Source organism: Ornithorhynchus anatinus, chromosome 10 (genome assembly GCF_004115215.2).
Source record: "Ornithorhynchus anatinus isolate Pmale09 chromosome 10, mOrnAna1.pri.v4, whole genome shotgun sequence".
Classification (NCBI taxonomy): domain Eukaryota; kingdom Metazoa; phylum Chordata; class Mammalia; order Monotremata; family Ornithorhynchidae; genus Ornithorhynchus; species Ornithorhynchus anatinus.
The window spans coordinates 45,803,088-45,823,683 of record NC_041737.1 but is presented as its reverse complement, the minus strand read 5'-3'; the positions used below and the strand labels follow the sequence as shown (position 1 = coordinate 45,823,683).

Here is a 20,596-nt window from a genome sequence, read left to right as displayed (position 1 = left end):
TGACAAACAGAAATATATAAAGAACAGACTGAGGGAGGCAGCCAGAATTGGGATCTGAGTGGATTCAGGGACGAGCTAGAAGCGGTCAGAGGATAAAAGGGTTTGATAGGGTTGTTCTAAACTAAATGAGAACCTCAGGACCTATCCTTCTCACCAGCCAGCAGTATTGTCTACCTCATCCAAAGAGCCCCTTCCCATCCATAAGTCTCAGGATGCTGAGCAAATGTCAGCTTACCTATCGCCTTAGGACTCCTGCTGGTAAATTAAGAAAAAGGACGTAAACCCAAGATGCTCTATTCTAATGAAGCAGGGGACCCCCGCCCCCACCACCACCTCTCAATCTCCCACCCACCCAGCAGTCAGTTTGCCCCATTGGCCATTGTTGGGGCCCTCAGCAATGCCCAGGCAGCCTACAGGCTCTAATCAGTCTTCCTTTCCTAGACTGGTTAGGAAAGCAAGATATGAAAAAGATAGGTCACAAAGATGGATAAGGACAGCAGAGGATACAGCGGAAATCTATGGAAAACTCAATTAGCAAGCACTGCGGCCCATTGCAGCCTGGAAGTTTAAAACTGAGATGTTCCATGAGCCAGAGGCCTGAATGTAAGCCAGAAACACTTACGTACACAGATGAGTTAGCCATACCAACATGGGTCGGGGGATTCCACGATCGGTACGCTGGGTACCTGGGTGCTGAGGGCTCCTCTGCACCTAGAGAAGCTCCATGCCACCCAGTACAGTTTCTCACTGCTCCACATCTTCTCTAACATTCATAACCACAGGGGGAATATAGGCAAGTGTACAAATCGCTGCTGCCTAAGTCCCCAAAGCTGGTGGTTCCGTGACAGGTTCAGCGAGAACACGAATCTCAAGGAGAAATGTCCCTCCCACACCGTACTCCAACTCACCTTTCCCAAGATAGACCATGCCGTACTCGCGTCCCTGGGGCGTCTTATATTCTATCGTGAAACAGACTTCCTTCCCAATCAGCTTCTTTCTCAGGAACTCACGAGCTGGAAACCCCCAGGGCTAAAAAAACAAACAGTTGCCCTAAGTGAGACAGTCCCATTTCCCAGCAACATGCAGCTCCCAAAATTCTGGTTTAACCCAGCCACTGTCATTGATAGCCCTTGGATGCCAAACCGTGGGACCTGCAGGCGAGGGAGGGGGAAGCCGAGAGACTCGCAGAGACTCCTGCAGAGGACGTTTGGCGGGGGGTGGAAGTTCTCACACGTTCAAGGGCCAAGTCAGATTCAAATCATCAACCCATTTTATTCAGCTCTGTATCCAGAGCACAATTGGGCAGGGATTGTCACTATCTGTTGCCGAACTATACCTTCCAAGCACTTAGTAGGGTGCTCTGCACATAGTAAGTGCTCAATAAATACTAATGAATGAACAATCTCAGACACTTAGAATCATAAGACAGAAATGAAAGACAGGGTCACTACCCTTAATGCCTTGTTTTGTACCATCTATCTGGGGAGCCCTGTTATAATTCATCCTGGGAACACAGGAGCACAGGGTCATGCAGAAAGCCCTGCTGTCGCTAAATCAGGTGTCCAGGCTCCAAGAAAGGGGGAAGCAGGTGGCCTAGTGGACAGACAGATCATGGACCTGAGAGTCAGAAGGATTTGGGTCCTAACTGAGGGTCTGCCACTTATCTACTGTGTGACCTTAGGCAAGTCAATAATAATGATAATAATAATGATGTTGGTATTTGTTAGGCGCTTACTATATGCAGAGCACTGTTCTAAGCACTGCGGTAGACACAGGGGAATCGGGTTGTCCCACGTGGGGCTCACAGTCTTAATCCCTATTTTACAGATGAGGTAACTGAGGTAAAGAGAAGTTAAGTGACTTGCCCACAGTCACACAGCTGACAAGTGGCAGAGCTGGGATTCGAACCCATGACCTCTGACTCCAAAGCCCGTGCTCCTTCCACTGAGCCACGCTGCTTCTCCGTGCCTCTGTTACCTCATCTGTAAAATGGGGATTAAGGCTGTGGCTTACCTGATTAGCTTGTATTTACGACTAGAGTGCTTAGTACAGTGCTTGGCCCATAGTAATCGCTTAACAAATGTCAAAGGAAAAAAAAATGGGGGAGGCCGGGGCGGGAAGTGATCTCAGCAGAAGAGCCAATTAATAGGAATCTTCACTCAGAAAAAGACTGTGGTCCCAAACCAAAGCCTCAAAGGAGTGACATTAAGCTATAAGACAGTCGGAGAGACAAGAGAGACCTCATACACACCTTTATGGAATCTTCCAAATCACTTCTCTCCCATTCCATAAGTGAGAGAATCAAAAACTCTGTTTTAGCTCTGGAAGTTTCTGAATTACCTTCAACAGGGCATTGTCCTGCACTGTGCCTCTGTAAAAATATGGGGCCATGCTGATGGAAGTTACAAAATCAAAATAACCATCAAATCCCCATCTCCCTGAGGGCTGATAGGACCACTTAGTCCAAAAAATGGATTGAGCACCTTCTGTGTGCAGAATACTATAGTAGGTGTTTGGGAAAGTATAACAGAATGAATATAATTGCCTTTCCTCAAATATTCATATCCTTTCCTCAAGTCATTTGCCTGAGGCCTGTGTGGATTTATGTCAGAAAGCAGAAAACAATGCTCACTTACTGTCAGAGGGAACACTAAGCTGGTAAATTTCCTGTGCCTAGCTCCAAGGTTATTAAATAATGATCACGATAATGAAAAATACCACCTGTGATTCTCAGACACTTGTGCTTCACAAAGACCCCCAAAAAGGACAGAACTGCTCGAGCCAGAGAGTTGCACAAGCCTTCCACTTTGGCTCCAATTTATTGACCTGGCCAGGGCTGGAGAGACCAGGCCCTGCAGAAGCTTTCCTGAACCACCCAGCTCCTGTGAAGGGACAGAATTCATTCTGGCGAGTTTTGGAAAGAGAACCCAGCCATTTGTTGGGTAGGTGGGCCAGAACCATCTGAAAAGATGGGTTTGGGGGCTAAGAAGGGGTTGTTGCCCCTCATGACTCAGATGTTTCCCTTCCTTGCCCACGCAGCAGGCTTCTTAAGGTTAACTGAAACCACAGGTGTTGGAGCAGGGACACAGGGAGGAGACAGTAACAAGAGACAAGGGCTCAGCTATCTGATAGGAAAGGCTCAGGGAAAAACAGTGATGGGAAACTGCCAGCACCACTACCCAGAGAACAACCAAGAAGGGGTACGGTGTGAGACGGTTCAGGACCGGGGCAAGGCTGAGCAGAAGGGAAGGGGACAGAAAGGAGGTAGGGTGCTAGAGGCCAGGGGAGACTCAAAGGGGTTGTCAGAGATGAAGGAGCGGACCTGTCTGGCAAAATTCCCCTGAAAGGTTTGGTAAAAGACTACTGAACAGGGCTACTGTATGGGCTACTGAACAGGGCTAAGTCTGCAGCTCCATATGGGGGAAATTATTCTTCCTCTCAGTGGGGAACGGACTGATCCACATGAGCAGTGTGGTCTGTAGATAGGTGGTGCTTCAGAACTAGTAACTATACATTAAAGATAAAACAGAGTCCATAAATTTGATGATAACGTATCACTGTGGTGATACGAGACAATCATATCTGACAGAGTACCTGGGAAGACACAAACAGCCCAGTACACCCGATATCAGAGGGAGGATGAACAAGTATTTTAGCTCTATTTTACAGATGAGGAAACTGAGGCACAAAGAAGTTAAGTGACCTGCCCAAGGTCACACAGGTCTACTGACTCCCAGTCCTGTGCTTTTCTCACTATGCTATGCTGCCTCTATTTAAGGCCTCCCTGCTTTTAATGGCTGTTCTGTGGACTCATAGGAGTCCAGAAGGCTCTAAGTCCATCCTACACTGGGAAAACTCCAAACAAGAGTAGACTTTGCAGGGTCAGCTGGAGGTGTCCATCACCGTAGTATCTAGGCTACCCAGGGTATCTAGGCAACAGTTGAAGAAGGATTAATACAGAAGAGGGCAGTGACAGATCAGGGAGGTTATAGCGGAGGAGACATATTTTGGTGTCAAAGATACTGAGTTTCTTTGAAACAATACTAATAATAATAATGTCGGTATTTGTTAAGCGCTTACTATGTGCAGAGCACTGTTCTAAGCGCTGGGGTAGACACAGGGGAATCAGGTTGTCCCACATGGGGCTCATTTTACAGATGAGGTAACTGAGGCACAGAGAAGTGAAGTGACTTGCCCACAGTCACAGCTGACAAGTGGCAGAGCCGGGATTCGAACTCATGACCTCTGACTCCAAAGCCCGTGCTCTTTCCACTGAGCCACGCTGCTTCTCTGTACAAACAAGATATCCTAAGAAAATGAACAACAACAAAGTAGCATTTAGGAGAATGATGGGGTGATATGGGAGGGTGGGGGGGGGGGGGGGGGGAGCAGGGAAAGAAACTATAAGGACACTTCATGATTCCCCCTAGCACGATTACTCAGACCCCAAACCAACCCCCTACCTGAACTAGAGAAGAAAAGGATTTGAGATGAGTCCACGGCTACACTGCATCTACTTTGCCTTACCTTACCGCCCTTTGAAGACTGAGGTCTCTTCCTTTGGGTCTCTTTCAGTCAATCATATTTATTGAGTGTTTACTGTGTGCAAAGCACTGTACTAAGTGCTTGGGAAAGTACAATATGACAGAGCTGGTAGACACGATCTCTGCCCAGAATGAGTCTTGAAACAAGACTGGCTAGGAAAACAGGGTTGGGTTAACTGTTAAGATTCTGGGGGTACGGTATTACTTCTGCTACTGACATGCAGTTGGATTTCAGCAAATTAGAGTTTGTTACCCTCGATTCTTCCCCATTTGACAGTGACATTGTGAAGAAAAAGAGCTATTTCTACATACTACACAGATTCCTGAAAGAAAGGCACTGTATAAATTCAAGGTATCACCATCATCTCCTATAAAGTGAGATATTTATGAATCCTGTCTAAGAGGAATTTTGACCCGATTCAGAAAGTGCTGGAGGCAGGGGTGGTCAAGTCAAAAGCAGGAATCTGTACAAATTAGCCTATTAACTCTTGCTTAAGGCGGTCAATAGAGGAGCTCAAAGGAAGGGAAGTACAATATTTGTTTTATTTAGCACATTGCTTCACACATCCTTAGCCATTTTTGTCCATTCTTTTACCTATTCAGAAAGAGTAGAAGGCGGGGGAGGAGACAAGCCCCAAAGAAAGCATGAATTGCTCCATGTAACTCAGCCTATAATGAAAAAAGGCTGAACTTGAGGTCATAAATCTTCTCTAGACATGTAAAGCTCGTTGCGGGTGGGGAACATGTCTACCAACTCTCCATAGTTCTGTACTCTAGCAAGCGCTTGGTACAGTGCTATAATTACTGAGAGCTTACTATGTGCAGAGCACCATACTAGGGGCTTGGAGAGTACTATACAACACAATTAGCAGATATGCTCCCTGCCATAAAGAACTTACAGTCTTGAGGGGGAGACTGACATTATTTATTATGAACAATTTAAATATATAATGATACATACGTAAGTGCTATGGGGTTAAGAGTGCAATACATATCACTGGTGGATTGATTCTCTGTCCCACCTGTGAGTGATCCACTAAATGAGAGCTTCCCAGTGTATGCACACATCAGGGTGTCTTTGGATGGGCCACAGTTTAGATCAGTCATTTTGGAATGGACAGAGCACACACAAGCCCAGGACCCAGACCACTGCCCAGTGGCTTTCCATTTTAGAGCACCCAGCAGAAAGTCATCAGATCCCCACCCGATCGACTGATACTGTGGCCGGATCCCTCAGGAAGAAATGCAGCATGACCTAGTGGACTGAGCACAGGCCTGGGAATCAAAAGGACCTGGATTCTAATCCCAGCTCTGCCATTTATCTGCTGTGTGACCTTGGGTAGTCACTTCACTTCACCAGGCCTCAGTTACCATCTGCAAAATGGGCACTCCCTGAGAGTCACATGTGAGACAGAGATTGTGTCCAACCTTGTATCTACCCCAGAGTTTAGTACGGTGTCTGGCTTGTAGTCGGCGCTTAAATACTATAGAAGAGAAAAAAAAAAAAAGCGAGACAAGGCGACCACTCACCTCATCAGGTGTATCCTTGGCATCTGGCTGGCCAGCGGCAGCCCGGCGTGCAAGGTTCCCAGCGCGGATGTTGCTGAGGTTAATCTGCCTTTCGGGAGGCGGCCCACCACGGGGCTGTCCGCGGACGATGATGGCACAGCCTGAGAGGACCTGCAAGCGACGAGGAAGAGGTAGACAGGGTGAGGACTATGTTCCAACAACAGAGATCTTCAAACCCACAAAACAATCGGCTCCAGTGAGAAAACCGCCACGAAGCAGGTGTAAGCACTGGGAGCGACAGGGAAGGGGGGCAGCTGAAGGAACTGGATACCCAAAGGACAGGAGAGGTAGAAGCAGTGTGAGGGTTAAAGTGAGGCAGTGGGATTTCGTGACAGCAGATATGACAGATGTTCTTTCCTACCAGAACACAACTTGTATACATACACATTCATTCATTTTCATTCTCTCTCTCTCTGTCTCTCCCCCCACCCCCGCCTCCCAGTATGAAACCAAAGCTAAAAAGGAGGGTGAAGTAAAGACAAGCCACATAATCTCTCAAGGAAACCTAAACAAGCAGTCCGACGAGTAGACCTCAAGGCTCAGAGGGCCATTTAACAATCTGGTCCCAAGTTTGCAGCAAAGAGGTTCAGTCTCACCCAGGCTGTGGAAGGATGCTCCCCTCCCGGGGTCAATGAGAAATGCAGAAAAAGATCTCAAAAAAGTACTCTTTAGACAATATAAAAAGTCCCTATCTCCTAAGCACCTCCCTGGTCATCAACTGAGCAAAGGAATGTGGCCAAGAAATCAACTCACAGGTCTGAAAAAACATCTTTCTGCTCATTGACTTTTAATGTGTAGAGAAGATTGATGCAGGAGAGAGGCAGAGCTCACCAAAGGCAGGAAGCACAAAATGCTCTGTTCGAATTGTCTTTGCTTGGTGAAGCACTCAAGGCAGTGACAGACAGGTGGTTTCAAAGACCGGCTTCTGGGCTAACGAGGATTGGATCGAAATTCTGCCTTTCTTACAGATTGGTCAGGGTCCCATGGACTGGCAACCTTCAGGTGAAATAGTGGCTTCTGACCTCTGCATCAACCAGAAACTCCTTACCTCACCACATTCATTTCCTACTACAGCCCAGTCCGCACACTCTGCTCCTCCAGGGCCAGCTTAATCGCTGTGCGTCCGTCTCATCCATCTCACCACGGACCCCTTTTCCCACATCCTCCCCTAGCCTGATATTCACAGTACTCACGTGCATATCCCTATACTCCCCCACATCCCCTAGCTGTAACTTATTTTAATGTGTGTCACCCCTTCTAGACTAAGTTCCTTGTAGGAGGGATCATGCCTAACAACTTCTGTTGTGTTGCACTCTCCCAAGTAGTAAAGTGCTCAATAAATACCACTGATTGGTTAAAAGAGTCTTATTACTGGAGCAAGAACCACCTTTTCCCATGACACCACTCGACATTTCCCTCCCCAACTCCTTGCCCCAAGTTTTCCTATGAATTCCATCTACCGGCCTGCCAAATGGCTCCTTTCTTTAAAATCCCTCCTCCACACATTTCTTCAGGAAGGCTCTCTCTCGGTCCAACATGCCATTCCCAAGACAGTCATACTGCTCCATCACTTTTCACTGCATCGCCAGCCAAAGAACAAAACCCCGCCCCAGAGCCGACTGAACACTGCGTGGTGCCATCCATGCAGACATCTCACAGTCTGGAGGACAACTAGGCATTTGTCATCTGTGGAACCTTAGACAAAACATCTACCTTTTTTGTGCCTCAGCTACCTCATCTGTAAAATGGGGAATTAAGAATTAGTGCCTAACAAACACTGTATAGAAATAAGAGGAAGATAGGTAAACTTTTGGGTATTGGAGCATTCTGATCCTCTTGAATTCTGCGGAAAAAGAAGAGGCTGGTCCAGGCTCCCTCTCTAGAGCTCTTTGGTGACCATGAACCCACTCAGTGCAGCACAGACATTCCTAATCTAACCCCCGCTCAGGGATCGTCAAACTCTGGAAGCAGTAGCAGTCCCCAAATGAACAAAATCAATCTCCCCTTTGCCGATACGGTGCCCCACCAAAAATAATAACAATAATATTGCTTCCAACCTTGTATCTACCCCATCATATCTACCCCAGCACTTAGTACAGTGCTTGGCACACAGTAAGAACTTAATAGCATAAAAAAAGGAAATCACACCCCAGCTCTACAAGCATCTCCCACAGCTTTCTGTCCTCTCTAGATCCATTTCCCGAGCTTTACCGTGTCCAGCTTCACTGCGTTGAAGAGGCTACTTCATTTCATAAGAGAAATTGCCGTACTCGAGGGGAAACAGCCCGAGTTACCCTGTTGCCAAAGCTTCTCAGTAGTCCATCTTCCAAGCTTTCAGAGCTGCAGTAATTATCCTTAATCATTAATTTATAGGGCATGAAAAGCAAGTCATATGGTAACTGCTTTATTCAATTACTAATAATAAAATGACATCTTCCAGAGAGTCAGCCTGGCCCTACCTGATGCAGCAAGAAGGCCGGGTCCCACAGCTGTCGCCCTGAGTCAGGATGATTGGGGTTACGGGCTGAGCATTTCTCAGCTCTGCCAAGGACAGTTACGGAGAGCCAAGAAGACCCGTCTTGGCAGCCCCGTGTTCAGGACGTGAACCAGGCCGGGACAGGACAGCTGAAGAAGGATTTGGGGATTCTTAGCCAGGGAGGAAAACTAGGGTTTAAGATATTTTGGGGCATCTGATACTCACTCCACCCTCAACCCCACGGCACTTATGTACACAGCTATAAATTATTAGTAGAGTGTGGTAACCACTTACCACAGTTACTAAATTATATATTATAAATTATTATAATGCTGTCTGCCTACCCCTCTGGACCATAAGCTTGTTGTGGGCAGGGAAATTGTCTGCTTATTCTGTTGTATTGCACTCTCCCAAGTGCTTATATAACATTCTGCACGTAGTAAGTGCTCAACAAATAATAAAAATAATAATAATAATAATGATATTTGTTAAGCGCTTACTATGTGCCAAGTACTGTTCTAAGCACTGGGGTAGACACAAGGTAATCAGGTTGGCCCACGTGGGACTTACAGTCTTAATCCCCATTTGACAGATGAGGTAACTGAGGCACAGAGAAGTTAAGTGACTTGCCCAAAGTGGTGGAGCCGGGATTAGAACCCACGACCTATGAGTCGCAAGCCTGGGCTCTTTCCACTAAGCCACACCGCATCAAATACCACTGATGATGTACAAACTGCACATCAGGCTGACTAATGCAGTTGAGAACCAGGAGCGGGGGGTTTCACTGACCACTTTCCGAGGGCTCTGAGTCGGTGGGTTTTAAGACCCTTCTTCTTAAGGTACTTTGAGAGGGAAAAACGGACACCATCCTGGAAAGCTGTGCTCCTCTAGCAAGACCCACACATTGGGCATTCAACTAGAGCTATCTTCCCCTCAGCGGAATAAAAACCACCCCTGCCTGTTTGCTCTGGCCCAATTACCTGTCCTGTTGGATCAACAAGGGCAACTTGCCTGTTAATTATATCAAAATGCAAATCTGCAGCTGTTCCCACTAAGTTGCCATTGAGAGGATCAGAGCCATCAGACTGAACCAAGTGGCCAGGGCCCAGAGAAGGACAAACTCTACTTCAGAACCAGGAGGGAACCAGAGCAGGCAGAAGAGGACGGAAGAAGCAGGGGCAGAAACAGAAGATCTGTCTCCAGATACCCAAATTTCTTCCAAGAAACACTAGCATAAAGGCCTCCGGCAAACCCTCTTCTGGAAACTTTAGGCTCACGGCCAGGGAGGCTGCCTTCAGCCTTCCCGGGTCTCTAGAATTCAGGAAGAACCAGCGGCGCAAGGGTAAAATCTGCAGGCCTGACGAGGATGAAAATCATACCAGAGGAAAGAGATCTGAAATGGGGGGAATGCAACCGGCATGGCACAGAGGAGAGAACACGGGCCTGGGAGTCAGAAGGAACTAGATTCTAATCCCAGATCCACACTTGTCTGCTCTGTGACCCTGGGCAAATCACTTCACTTCTCCATAGCTCAGTTTCTTCATCTGTAAAATGTGGATTAAGACTGTGAGCCCCATATGGGACAGGGACTGTGTCCAATCTGACGACCTCGTATCTACCCCAGTGCTTAGTGTAGCATCTGGCACACAGTTAGGGCTTAACAAATAGCATAAACAGTCTCCTCAAATGGCAGAGCGAGTGGATTTTTCTCCTTATCCGCTACCCTTGCTGCCCCCGGGGTGACAGCCATTCCATGGAAAGAAAAAAACATGAGTTATCAGAAGACCTGAGCTCAGGACATCAGCCTGCAGTCTGTTCTAAGCCCACCTAGGCCAATGAGGAGCAGAATACGCAGAAGCTTTAAGCCTGCCCAGGGGGGCGAGGAGGGAAACAAGAATGCTCTGGGCTAATCACACAAGGCAAGAGCTCTGGCATCTAAATCCCAAGTTCACAACATCCCAGACCTAGACAGATAGAGAAGGGGAAGGAGAAAGCCCAAACATGATAAGGGCTGGAATTGTGAATGTGTTTCAGGCAAGAATAAGGGAATGAAACTAAGCATGAGGAACTTCAGAGGCACATGAGGAAAAGGCCTCCTGTCAGCCGGGGAAGAGGAGACCACTTCCATGAGGGAGCACCAGCCCTAAAGAACTAGAAGCTCCTTGTGGGCAAGAGATCATGTCTATCAGCAAGAGCCAAATCTCCCACATGCCGTGTAGGCAGGCAGGAAGGCAGGAGACACAGCTAATGGAGGATCATACTGAGCGTGGAGAAAGCAGCATTCGCTGCCAATATAAAGGGACCCATGCCAACTCCACCACTTATCTGCTCTATGACCTTGGGCAAACTGCTTAACTTCTATGTTCCTCACTTACATCCCCAGTAAATTGGGGATTAAGACTGTGAGCTCCATTTGCGACAGGGACAATGCCCAATCTGATTTGCTTGTATCCACCCCAGCGCTTAGTATAGTTCCTGGCACAAAGTATGCATTTAACATATGCCATAAAAAAAATGTTCACAACTGCCACCTGAATACCTGTTTGGCACAGGTTTCCACAAAGTAACTCCTCGTAAAAAGCACAGAGAGGGGAAAAGCCTTCCGTCATGAAAAAATGTTGAGAAGGGAGAAGTTAGAGAAGAAAAGACACAGGGAGGCTACATTAGCTACAGACACTCAATCAGTCTCCTAAAAGTATGGCAGCACACGTACCACCAGCCTTTTGAGCCAGAGAAAGTTCTGTTCCTTTTATTTAGCAGTCGCTTGAGAGGGAGGTGATGAGAGAACAGTGCCAAGCCAGGGGGTGGATAGAACAAAGGAAAGGTAGAGCAGAAAGGGTGACCCCCAGGATGAAGCAGGCCTTCAAGATTGGCATCCACCCAGGGCATCAAGGGCCAGCAGCAAACCGAAAAAAAAAACAAAAACCCCAAAAGCCCTCCAGTGATTGATTCCCCTTCAGGGTCAATTGAGGCTTTGACTGGGAGATCAGAAACTGCTGCTCGCTACTCAGATTGAGCTATAAAATATGGTGTGAAGGAAGTAAGAAATGACATCAGATCAGATTCCAGTGATTCAGAAAACCCTTGGAATTGGTCTTCTAAGTAATCCTGGCGTGGAAGAGATGGGAGAGGGTCCAGGGATTTTATACACAACATGCCTTCAGCTCTGCTACTGCACCAGAATGAGAAGAAAATCCCTTAGCAAACAGCTGCCATTAACACCTCCAGAAAGGCTGTCTGCAAAGCTGAGCTGTCATGCCTCAGTGAGGTAACCGGACGAGAAGTTGAATGACTAGGTCAGGGGTGGCCGAGCATCGGGAACTAAAGAGATGCAAATCGAAAACATAATATGACTGAGAGCCACAGTTCCAAAAAAAATTCCTTTAGCCAGAACAGCGAGCAAGGGTTGCTGGTGGGGAGGCACACACGGGGAGAAGAGTACGTCGGTGGCGGCAAGTGGCAGAAAGCAGGCTTTTAGAGGACAGGTGGGTGGGTGACGAGTGGCAGCTTCAGGCAAGAGATATCCGGGGCAGGGGTGGGAGTGAGATCCTTCTCCAGCTTAGGCTCACATGGGTGGGGGCACTGCTACCACCATCCCGGAAAGAGCCCGCCACCCTGGCAAAACAATAGTGCATATACTATCTACCCTTTCACCTAGGCCCCTGCATTAGGTTCGGTGGGGGGAAATTGGGGGTGAAAAGGGGTGGAGGGGAAGGAGGGGGGAAGTCTCCTTTCAAAGGGAATCTATTCCAGATGTTCCCAAAACATGAATTCTCAGAGAGGGGGTCAGAGCCCCTGGAAGGACAAAAGTGCAGGAGAAGGAATTAAATACCATGCAGCTTCAACAAAGGGGGCCTAAAGCTGAACTGTGGCTACGTCGTTCAACTCGGTCTTTCTTCTCCCTAGAAGACTTAACTAGGGAGATCTGAGGAAGGATGGCTTGGGCCAAGTGCTCAAAACTATCGAAGATTGTCCAGGGTTCAATTCAATTGCTTGTGTCTGTCCTCAGTTGTCCAGAAATCTCCAGCAATATTAGTAACCGGCATGTCCTGGTCCTGAGACCCACTGCCATTATTCTCAACGAGAGTCTCGATGATAGAGTAGCAATTGTTCTAATCCAATCCGGCACTTTCTCCTCTCTCCTCTCCATCTCCCCCTGCCTCCAATCACTAAAGCCGTCTGAGAGCCAGAGAAACCATCGCCTTCCTTCCTCTTCTGCTGCCACTGTAGAGGTTAGTGATTCATACCAGCCTGCAGAGGTAAGTGGTCTTGGAAGCTTTCCAGGTACCTCGTCAGGCTCCTGAAATTATGGGACTGGGGAAAAAAAGTCCGTTTTCTGTTGGGTAAAAGGCCCCGGACAGATGTACGCTAGCCCAGAGGGAGGCTTTATACAAAGTTCAAACCTGCCAGAGAGTTGATCCTTAATGATAACAAGTACACAAGACAGGCTTGAGATTTCATTAGGAAATAAAACCTTTAAACTGGATCTCAGAGACTGATGGAAGAGGTGATTTTCACCACTGGGCACGTAACAAACACACAAAAGTCTGCCAAGTGTGGAGAATGTATTCACGTGCTCTCTGACTAACCAAACACTGGTGTTCTCTGGCTGTCCAGAAAGGGCCAGGAGGAATGAAGGGAAGATTATAACCCTACCGTTACTGCAGATCCATACCCAGGAACCTGGATCCCTCTACTGAAGGGTGAGACTACCTGCTGCCAATTTTTCCGGAAGGGGGAATCAGAGTCCAGAGGATGGCCTGGCTGAAAGTCCGAAGGGGGTGAATGAGAGGTTCACTCACAAAAGGCGACGGGTCGAGTTCACATAAGAGACAGCTGAATTTCAAAGTTGATCAACTTGTACCTGTCTGTGCCCGATTTACGTTCGGCTCTTAGAACTGAAAAACCACAAGCCGACAGCCCACAGAACGGCAAGATTTCTTCAAACAGATAAGGGTAGAACGCACTGCACCTTAGAGAAGAGAAAAGCAAGGTGGACAGGCCAGAACCCAGCCACTTTCCTACCTCCTACAGAATCTCTTCCTATGGTCCGCATTTCCCAACTCCACGCTGCCCAGGTGGGAGGAAGAGCCGAGTTCCCACGGCCATGCCGTGCAGAGTGGAATCACTCCTCTGCCCCAACGCAGACGAAGGAGGGCACCCCAGCTCCAAACCGCTGCTGATGACCATTCATCATGAAAGCAGAACAGAGCAAATGAGCTCAGAGCCCACAAATCACCACCCAGGCCAATCAGGACAGGACTGGACTATTAAAATACTGACCCTCTAAAGAATGGAGCTGAGCTTTCAGAAAGGCCCAATTCCTCTATGACACCAGGAGGAGCTGCCCATTCCCAAAGAACAGCCCACTCAAAAGTTTCCACATTTTAAATAAGGACCGTGCCCTGGATTGATTGTTTGTTTTACGGTTTGTTTTAAGCCCTTACTTTGAACTAGGTACTGTACTGCCTACTGGGGGAGAGACAATCAGGTTGGACACAGTCCACTTACCACATGGGTCTCAGTCTTAATCCCCATTTTACAGATATGGGACCTGAGTGAATTAACTTCCCCAAGGTCACAGAGCAGACAAGTGGCAGAGGTGGGATTAGAATTCAGCTCCTTCTGACTCCAGGCCCGTGCTCTCTCCACTAGGCCAATCTTCGCCCTGAGCCCAACCCACACAGGTCCCCAACTGTGTAAAGACTCCGCCAGCCACCAGTTGGGGCATCCATATTCTTGAAGTGAACTGAAGTCCCACCAACCACGGAGTCACAGCTTACAAACTGTCGCATCGTGTCCACATGAAAGCACAAACAGAAGTCCCGGTGGAAATGTAGAGCCTCTGCCTCCAGGTGGTCCCAACTGGAGCTCACAGAAAATTTAAGAACACTTGGGTATCAGGTTTGAGTTCTAAAACTCTGACCCAAACTGACTTCCAATGCTGGCCTGTGGGAAAGCTGAAATTCTGCTTCCACTCATTCATTCAATCCTATGTGGAAGCTTACTATGTGCACAGCACTGTACTAAGTGCTTGGGAGAGTACAACATAACAGATACATCCCCTGCCCACAATGAGCTTACAGTCTATAGGACAGTCTACAGATGCCAGTCACCAAATCACTCAGGGGCACAGACCCCTCGGGGTTCAGATTTTCCACCTACAAATGGAAAGAATCCTTCTTTGCCACGTAAATCAGGATTACCGAAACGGTAGAGAATGCTCCCTGACCATCGAAACACAAAGCATTATTATTCTGCTGCTGTCGACTTTAGCTAAGCCTACTTGTCAGTCCCTGATCTCATCCTCACCCACAGAGGAGACAAGGGTGAAATGGGAAACCTTGACAGAGGACAGTTCCCTTCCTGTCTATGGTCTCTTGCCAGCTGAGCGTGATACAGGTACCTTGGGATTAGCTGTCATGTTGCAAAAGCCAGTGTCTTTTCTGTCGCCTGTGGGTCCCATGAGGGGACCCACTTGGGGCTCACAGGTCTAAGGAGGAGGGAGGGCAGGTACTGAATCTATTAAGGTTGAGGAAACTGAGGCACAGAGATGTTAAGCGACTTGCCCAAGGTCACCCAGCAGACAAGTGGCAGAGTCGAGATTAGAACCCAGGTTTTCTGACTCCCGGGCCCGTACTCTTTCCACCAGACAACTCTTCAGAACTCTGCTCCCCCAAAATCTGACATTTTTCAGCTGCACGCTCCTCACAGGAAGAGTCTGGCTGTCAGGCTTCTTTGTCCCAGCTCTCCAGCTCTGCTGTGTCCCCAGATTTCCTCCAGCACTCATTTACCTTCCCTTGGGATGTCATTTTTGGACCCACCAGCTAGCTCCCTCCCTCCCAAAAGCCAAACACAAGGACACAAGGAGGGGCTTTCTGATTAACAATCTCCCAAACACTCTCCCCATGCACAAAGGTTCTTCATAAATCATGACTACCTAATGCACTTCCTGGAATCTGGTCCTCAAGCCTCTTTTTTTTTTTAATATGGCATTTGTTAAGCACTTACTATATGACAGGCACTGTACTAAGCACTGGTGTAGATACAAGGTTGTCAGGTTGGACACATTCCCTGCCCACAATGAGTTTACAATCTAGACAGGGGAGACAGACATCAATACAAATAAATAAATTACAAATGTGTACATAAATGCTGTGGGGCTCGGAGGGGGGAAGAACAAAGGGAGCAGGTCTGGGTGATGCAGAAGGGAGTGGGAGAAGAAGGTGGGATCGGGGCTGGGGGGGGGGGGGTGGCTCTTGAAGGAGATGTATCTTCAGTAAGGCTTTGAAGCTGGGAAGGATGAGTGTCTGTCAGATTTGAGGAGGGAGGGCATTCCAGGCCGGAGGCAGGATGTGGGCCAAGGGTCAGTGGGGAGACAGCAAGAGCAAGGCACAGTGAAAAGGTCAGCACAAGAGGAACTAAGTATGCAGGCTGAGTTGTAGAAGGAGAGTAGCGAGGCAAGGTAGGAGGGGACGGGGAGCGGAGTGCTTTAAGGCCAGTGGTGATGAGTTTTTGTTGGATGCAGAAGTGGATAGGAAACTACTGGAGTTTTTTGAGGAGCAGGGTGACAGGTCCTGGACACTTGTAGAAAAATGATTCAGGCGTGATTCTTTTTTTTTGAGGCAAGGCGAATGAGGGAGAGGGCTTGTAGGTGGTAAGTAGGTGCAATGAACCAATGGCTTAGGGAAGGGAGGAAAGATGAATAGAAGGTGAAAGGATCATATTAACTGTTGGAGTTGAAGTGATGCAGAGAAGGAGCATGGCCTAGTGGATAGGGCATGGGCATGGGAGTCAGAAGGACCTGGGTTTTAATTCTGGCTCCGTCACTTGTCTGCTGTGTGACCTTGGGCAAGTCACTTCACTTCTCTGGGTCTCAGTTCCCTCATCTGTAAAATGAGGATTGAGACCTCCTCTCTTCCTTGGACTGTGAGCCCCATGTGGGACAAGGACTGTGTCCAACCTGATAGACTTGTATCAACTCCAGCGCTCAGAGCAGTACTTTAATACCATAAAAATACCAAAAAAAAAAAAAAGACAAATGAGATTCAAACCACTAGTCTACAGTCACTAAAGGTTTTGACGAGCAAAAACTCCTCACTATTAGCTTCAAAGCTCTCCATCACCTTGGCCCCTCCTACCTCACCTCAATTCTCTCCTTTTACAGCCCAGCCCAAACACTCTGCTCCCAATCTCCTCAATGTGCCTCGCTCTCACCTGTCCCACTGTCGACCCCTGGCCCATATCCTACCTCTGGCCTGGAATGCCCTCCTTCCTCACATCCACCAAACTAGCATACTTCCCTCCTTCAAAGCCTTACTGAAAGCTCACCTCCTCCAGGAGACCTTCCCAGACTGAGCCCCCTTTTCCCCCTGCTTCTCCTCCCCATCGCCCTGACTCCCTCCCTCTGCTCTACCCTCCTCCCCGCCCCACAGCACTGATGCACATATTTATTATTCTATTTATTTTATTAATGTGTATATATCCATAATTCTATTTCTTTACATTGATGCTACCTACTGATGCCTGTCTACTTGCTTTGTTGTCTGTCTCCTTGCTTCTAGACTGTGAGCCCGTTGTTGGGTAGGGATTGTCTATTTGTTGCCAAAGTGTACTTTCCAAGCGCTTAATACAGTGCTTTGCACACAGTAAGTGCTCAATAAATATGACAATGAGTGAAGGAATTATGATCACAAAGAATGATTTTATTGATTTTTACTGACTTCAAACCCCAGGGTAACGGCTGCAAATTCTCTGTGGCCCTGGCCTGATCTCAGTGGTTCAAGAGAAGTGGAGTAGCTCTTCCCTTGAGTTGCTTTGTTACTTATCACTGTATTAGGTAATCAAGCTTATTCTGGGGCAAACACTGCATTGTTCTTCCAAGCATTCTCTTGTCCTGGTCAGAAACACAATACTGGATGGATGAAACCAATGGCCTGATCTGGTAAAGGCCGCCTTTTGTTGCTCACAACTCAATTAAAAGCCCAAATGTCTCATCATCTGTATTGGACTGGGGTTCCTAAACAAAAGAGTTGATGCTTCCCTGTTTTCTGCCAAAATACAAGTTCTGGATCCTGGGCATCACTCTCTCCTCAGGGATCAGAATTAAAAGGAGAGTTATTTCTTTAGCTGGTACCTGCCAGAGACATCCCCTGCGAGGGTCCCTCTATCAGCCCACCGATGTTTCTAATCATGTTTCGAAACAGGTTTCGATTTCACTCATTTCTCTGGTGATAATGCCAGCTTGGTCCAATCTGAACCTGGCGCAAAGTCTTCAAGATTTTATGTCCCCTACAGGATCCCTCCCCCACCATCTCCTCACCCCCAATTGCCAGTGATCCCAAAATTCCCCTGGCAAGTTTGGATTCTTAATCTTCTTGCCCAGTAGCTTTATTCCACCCCCACTTAAGAGGAGAAATTTCAGGAGGCAATCAGTCAAAGCAGTCAAAGCAGGAGGCAGTGAAAGCCTTATTGAAGGCACATCTCCTTCAAGAGGCCTTCTCAGACTAAGCCCCACTTTTCCTTATCTCCCACTTCCTTCTCCATCACCCTGACCTGCTCCCTTCACTCTTCCCACCTCCACAGCCCCAAAGCACTTATGTACAAATCTGTGATTTCATTTATCCCTTTGCTCTTCTCCCCCTCTCAGCCCCAAAGCTCTTATGTACATAGCTGTCATTTTATTTACTTGTATTGAGGTCTGCCTCCCCCACTCTAGACTGTGAGCTCATTGTGGGCAGGGAATGTCCCTGTTCATTGTTGTGTTGTACTTTCCCAAGCGCTTAGTACGGTGCTCTGCATACAGTAAGTACTCGACAAATACGATTGATTGAACAAACGAATTAGTGACGACACTATGATGTGGCCTAGAGGATAGAGCATGGGACCTAGTCAGAAGGACCTGGATTCTAAACCTGGCTCCACCACTTGTCTGCTCTGTAACCTTAGTCATGTCGCTTGACTTCTCTGTGCCTCAGTTACCTCACCTGAAAAATGGGGATTAAGACCATGCGCCCACGTGGGATCCGGACTGTGTCCAACCTCATTATTTTATATCTACCTCACTATTTGGTACAGTGCCTGACACATAGTAAGTGTTTAAATATCATTTAAAGAAAACAAAAAGGGGAAAAAAAAAACCTTTTTTATACTGCTCAAGCACTCCTGCCACCCCCACAAATCAATCTCTCAAGCTTTTTTCCCTTATACGATCTACTTCACAAAGATGTCATCTTCTTCACGTCTCAGTTTCTCCTTCTCTCCGCTGATATCATAGCCCCACATCTTCTCTAGGCCCCAGGATGACTCGGTTGAATGCCAAGTTCTCCTCCCACTTGGGACCGATTGTCAGCTCCCACCAGCTATTCAGCCTACACCAACCATGGAGAGCACAAGGCAGAGCCATCCTCTTGCCCTTGGACTCTGGAAACAGAAAAAAAGCCCATAAAGTGAGTTTCTGGGCCAAAGAAGTTAAATGGAGAGGGTCCAGGGTCAGTGGGTGCCCCAGAAATCACATCCCATTCACTCAAACAGGGGAGGAGTCAAAGCTGCAGGGAAGCATTGTGGCCTAGTGGAAAGAGCATGGGTCTGGAAGTCAGAGAACACGGGCTCTAGTCTAGGCTCCACCACTGGTCTGCTGTGTGACCTTGGGCAAAATCACTTCTCTGCACCTCAGTTACCGCTCCTATAAAATGGGGATTATGGCTTCAAGCCCCAGGAGGAAGAGGACTGTGTCCAACCGGACTAACTTGAATTTATCCCAGGGCTTAGTAGTGCCTGGCATGTGGTAAGCGCTGAAATAACATTAACCCCCTTCCTGCCAAAAATAAAAAATAAAAAAATCCCACCATAGGATCTCCATACTGTGCTGTGATCTCAGCCTCAGAAGAGGGTACACCTCGCAAGACCCAAAGTGATGCTATTCTTTCGACTGCCTGTCTTCAGCTAAACCAAGGTGCTAGAGGAGAAGAATTTCAGACTCCTCATGGCTCAGAGACACAAGACACACGCTTAGCCTCAATGACATATACGACAACCACCAGCCATCCCAGGGGTTTTGTGGAAGCCATGTGCTGTGGGTGCTTTCCTCTTTCCCATAGGAATGGTGGATGGCAGGAAGGGATGGAGTCTCCCCCAGAGCGTAGAGGAGGAGATCCAGGGCTATTTCCCAGGGAGGCAGAGGGACTGTCCAGTATGGGGTAGAAACTCCAAGGATACTCAGCTGCAGCTCAAATCCCTCAGCCCTGCAGGCAGAGAACATATCAGGAGCAGCGTGGCCTACGGGAGAGAGCCTGGGTCTAGGAGTCAGAGGACCTGGGTTCTAATCCCAGTCTCACCACATGCCTGCTGTGTGACTTAAACATGCCACTTAACTTCTCTGGGCCTTAGCTACCTCATCTGTAAAATGGGGATTCAATACCTGTTCTCTCTCCTACTTAGACTGTGAGCCCTGTTGGGACAAAGATTGTGTCTGACTTGATTGTCTTGTATCTTCCCCAGGGCTTAAGACAGTGCTTGACCTACAATAAGTCACCCATGACCTCCATAGGTCACCCATGACCTCCTTCTTGCCAAATCCAATGGCTCCTACTCCATTCTGATCCTCCTTGACCTCTCTGCTGCCTTTGACACTGTCGACCATCCCCTCCTCCTCCATACCTTATCTCACCTTGGCTTCACGGACTCTGTCCTCTCCTGGTTCTCCTCTTACCTCTCTGGCCGATCATTCTCGGTCTCCTACGCTGGAGCCTCCTCCCCCTCCCATCCTTTAACTGTTGGAGTTCCTCAAGGGTCAGTTCTTGGCCCTCTTCTGTTCTCCATTTACACTCACTCCCTCGGTGAACTCATCCGCTCTCACGGCTTTGACTACCATCTCTACGCAGATGACACGCAGATCTACATCTCCGCCCCTGTCCTCTCCCCCTCCCTTCAGGCTCGCATCTCCTCCTGCCTCCGGGACATCTCCACCTGGATGTCGGCCCGCCACCTAAAACTCAACATGAGCAAG

The 20,596-nt window shown here is 48.0% G+C and overlaps 1 protein-coding gene across 1 annotated transcript in view; it reads right to left on the bottom strand.

Moving 5' to 3' along the window:
* Positions 1-20,596, bottom strand: part of SND1 (staphylococcal nuclease and tudor domain containing 1) — a 382,537-nt gene that overhangs the window by 347,760 nt on the left and 14,181 nt on the right. Inside the window, exons 2-3 of the mRNA XM_029072845.2 lie at positions 6,075-6,224; positions 909-1,029 (exon numbers count right to left, since the gene is read on the bottom strand). Coding sequence (XP_028928678.1) covers positions 909-1,029; positions 6,075-6,224 — 271 coding nt within the window. The remainder of the gene's footprint in view (positions 1-908; positions 1,030-6,074; positions 6,225-20,596) is intronic.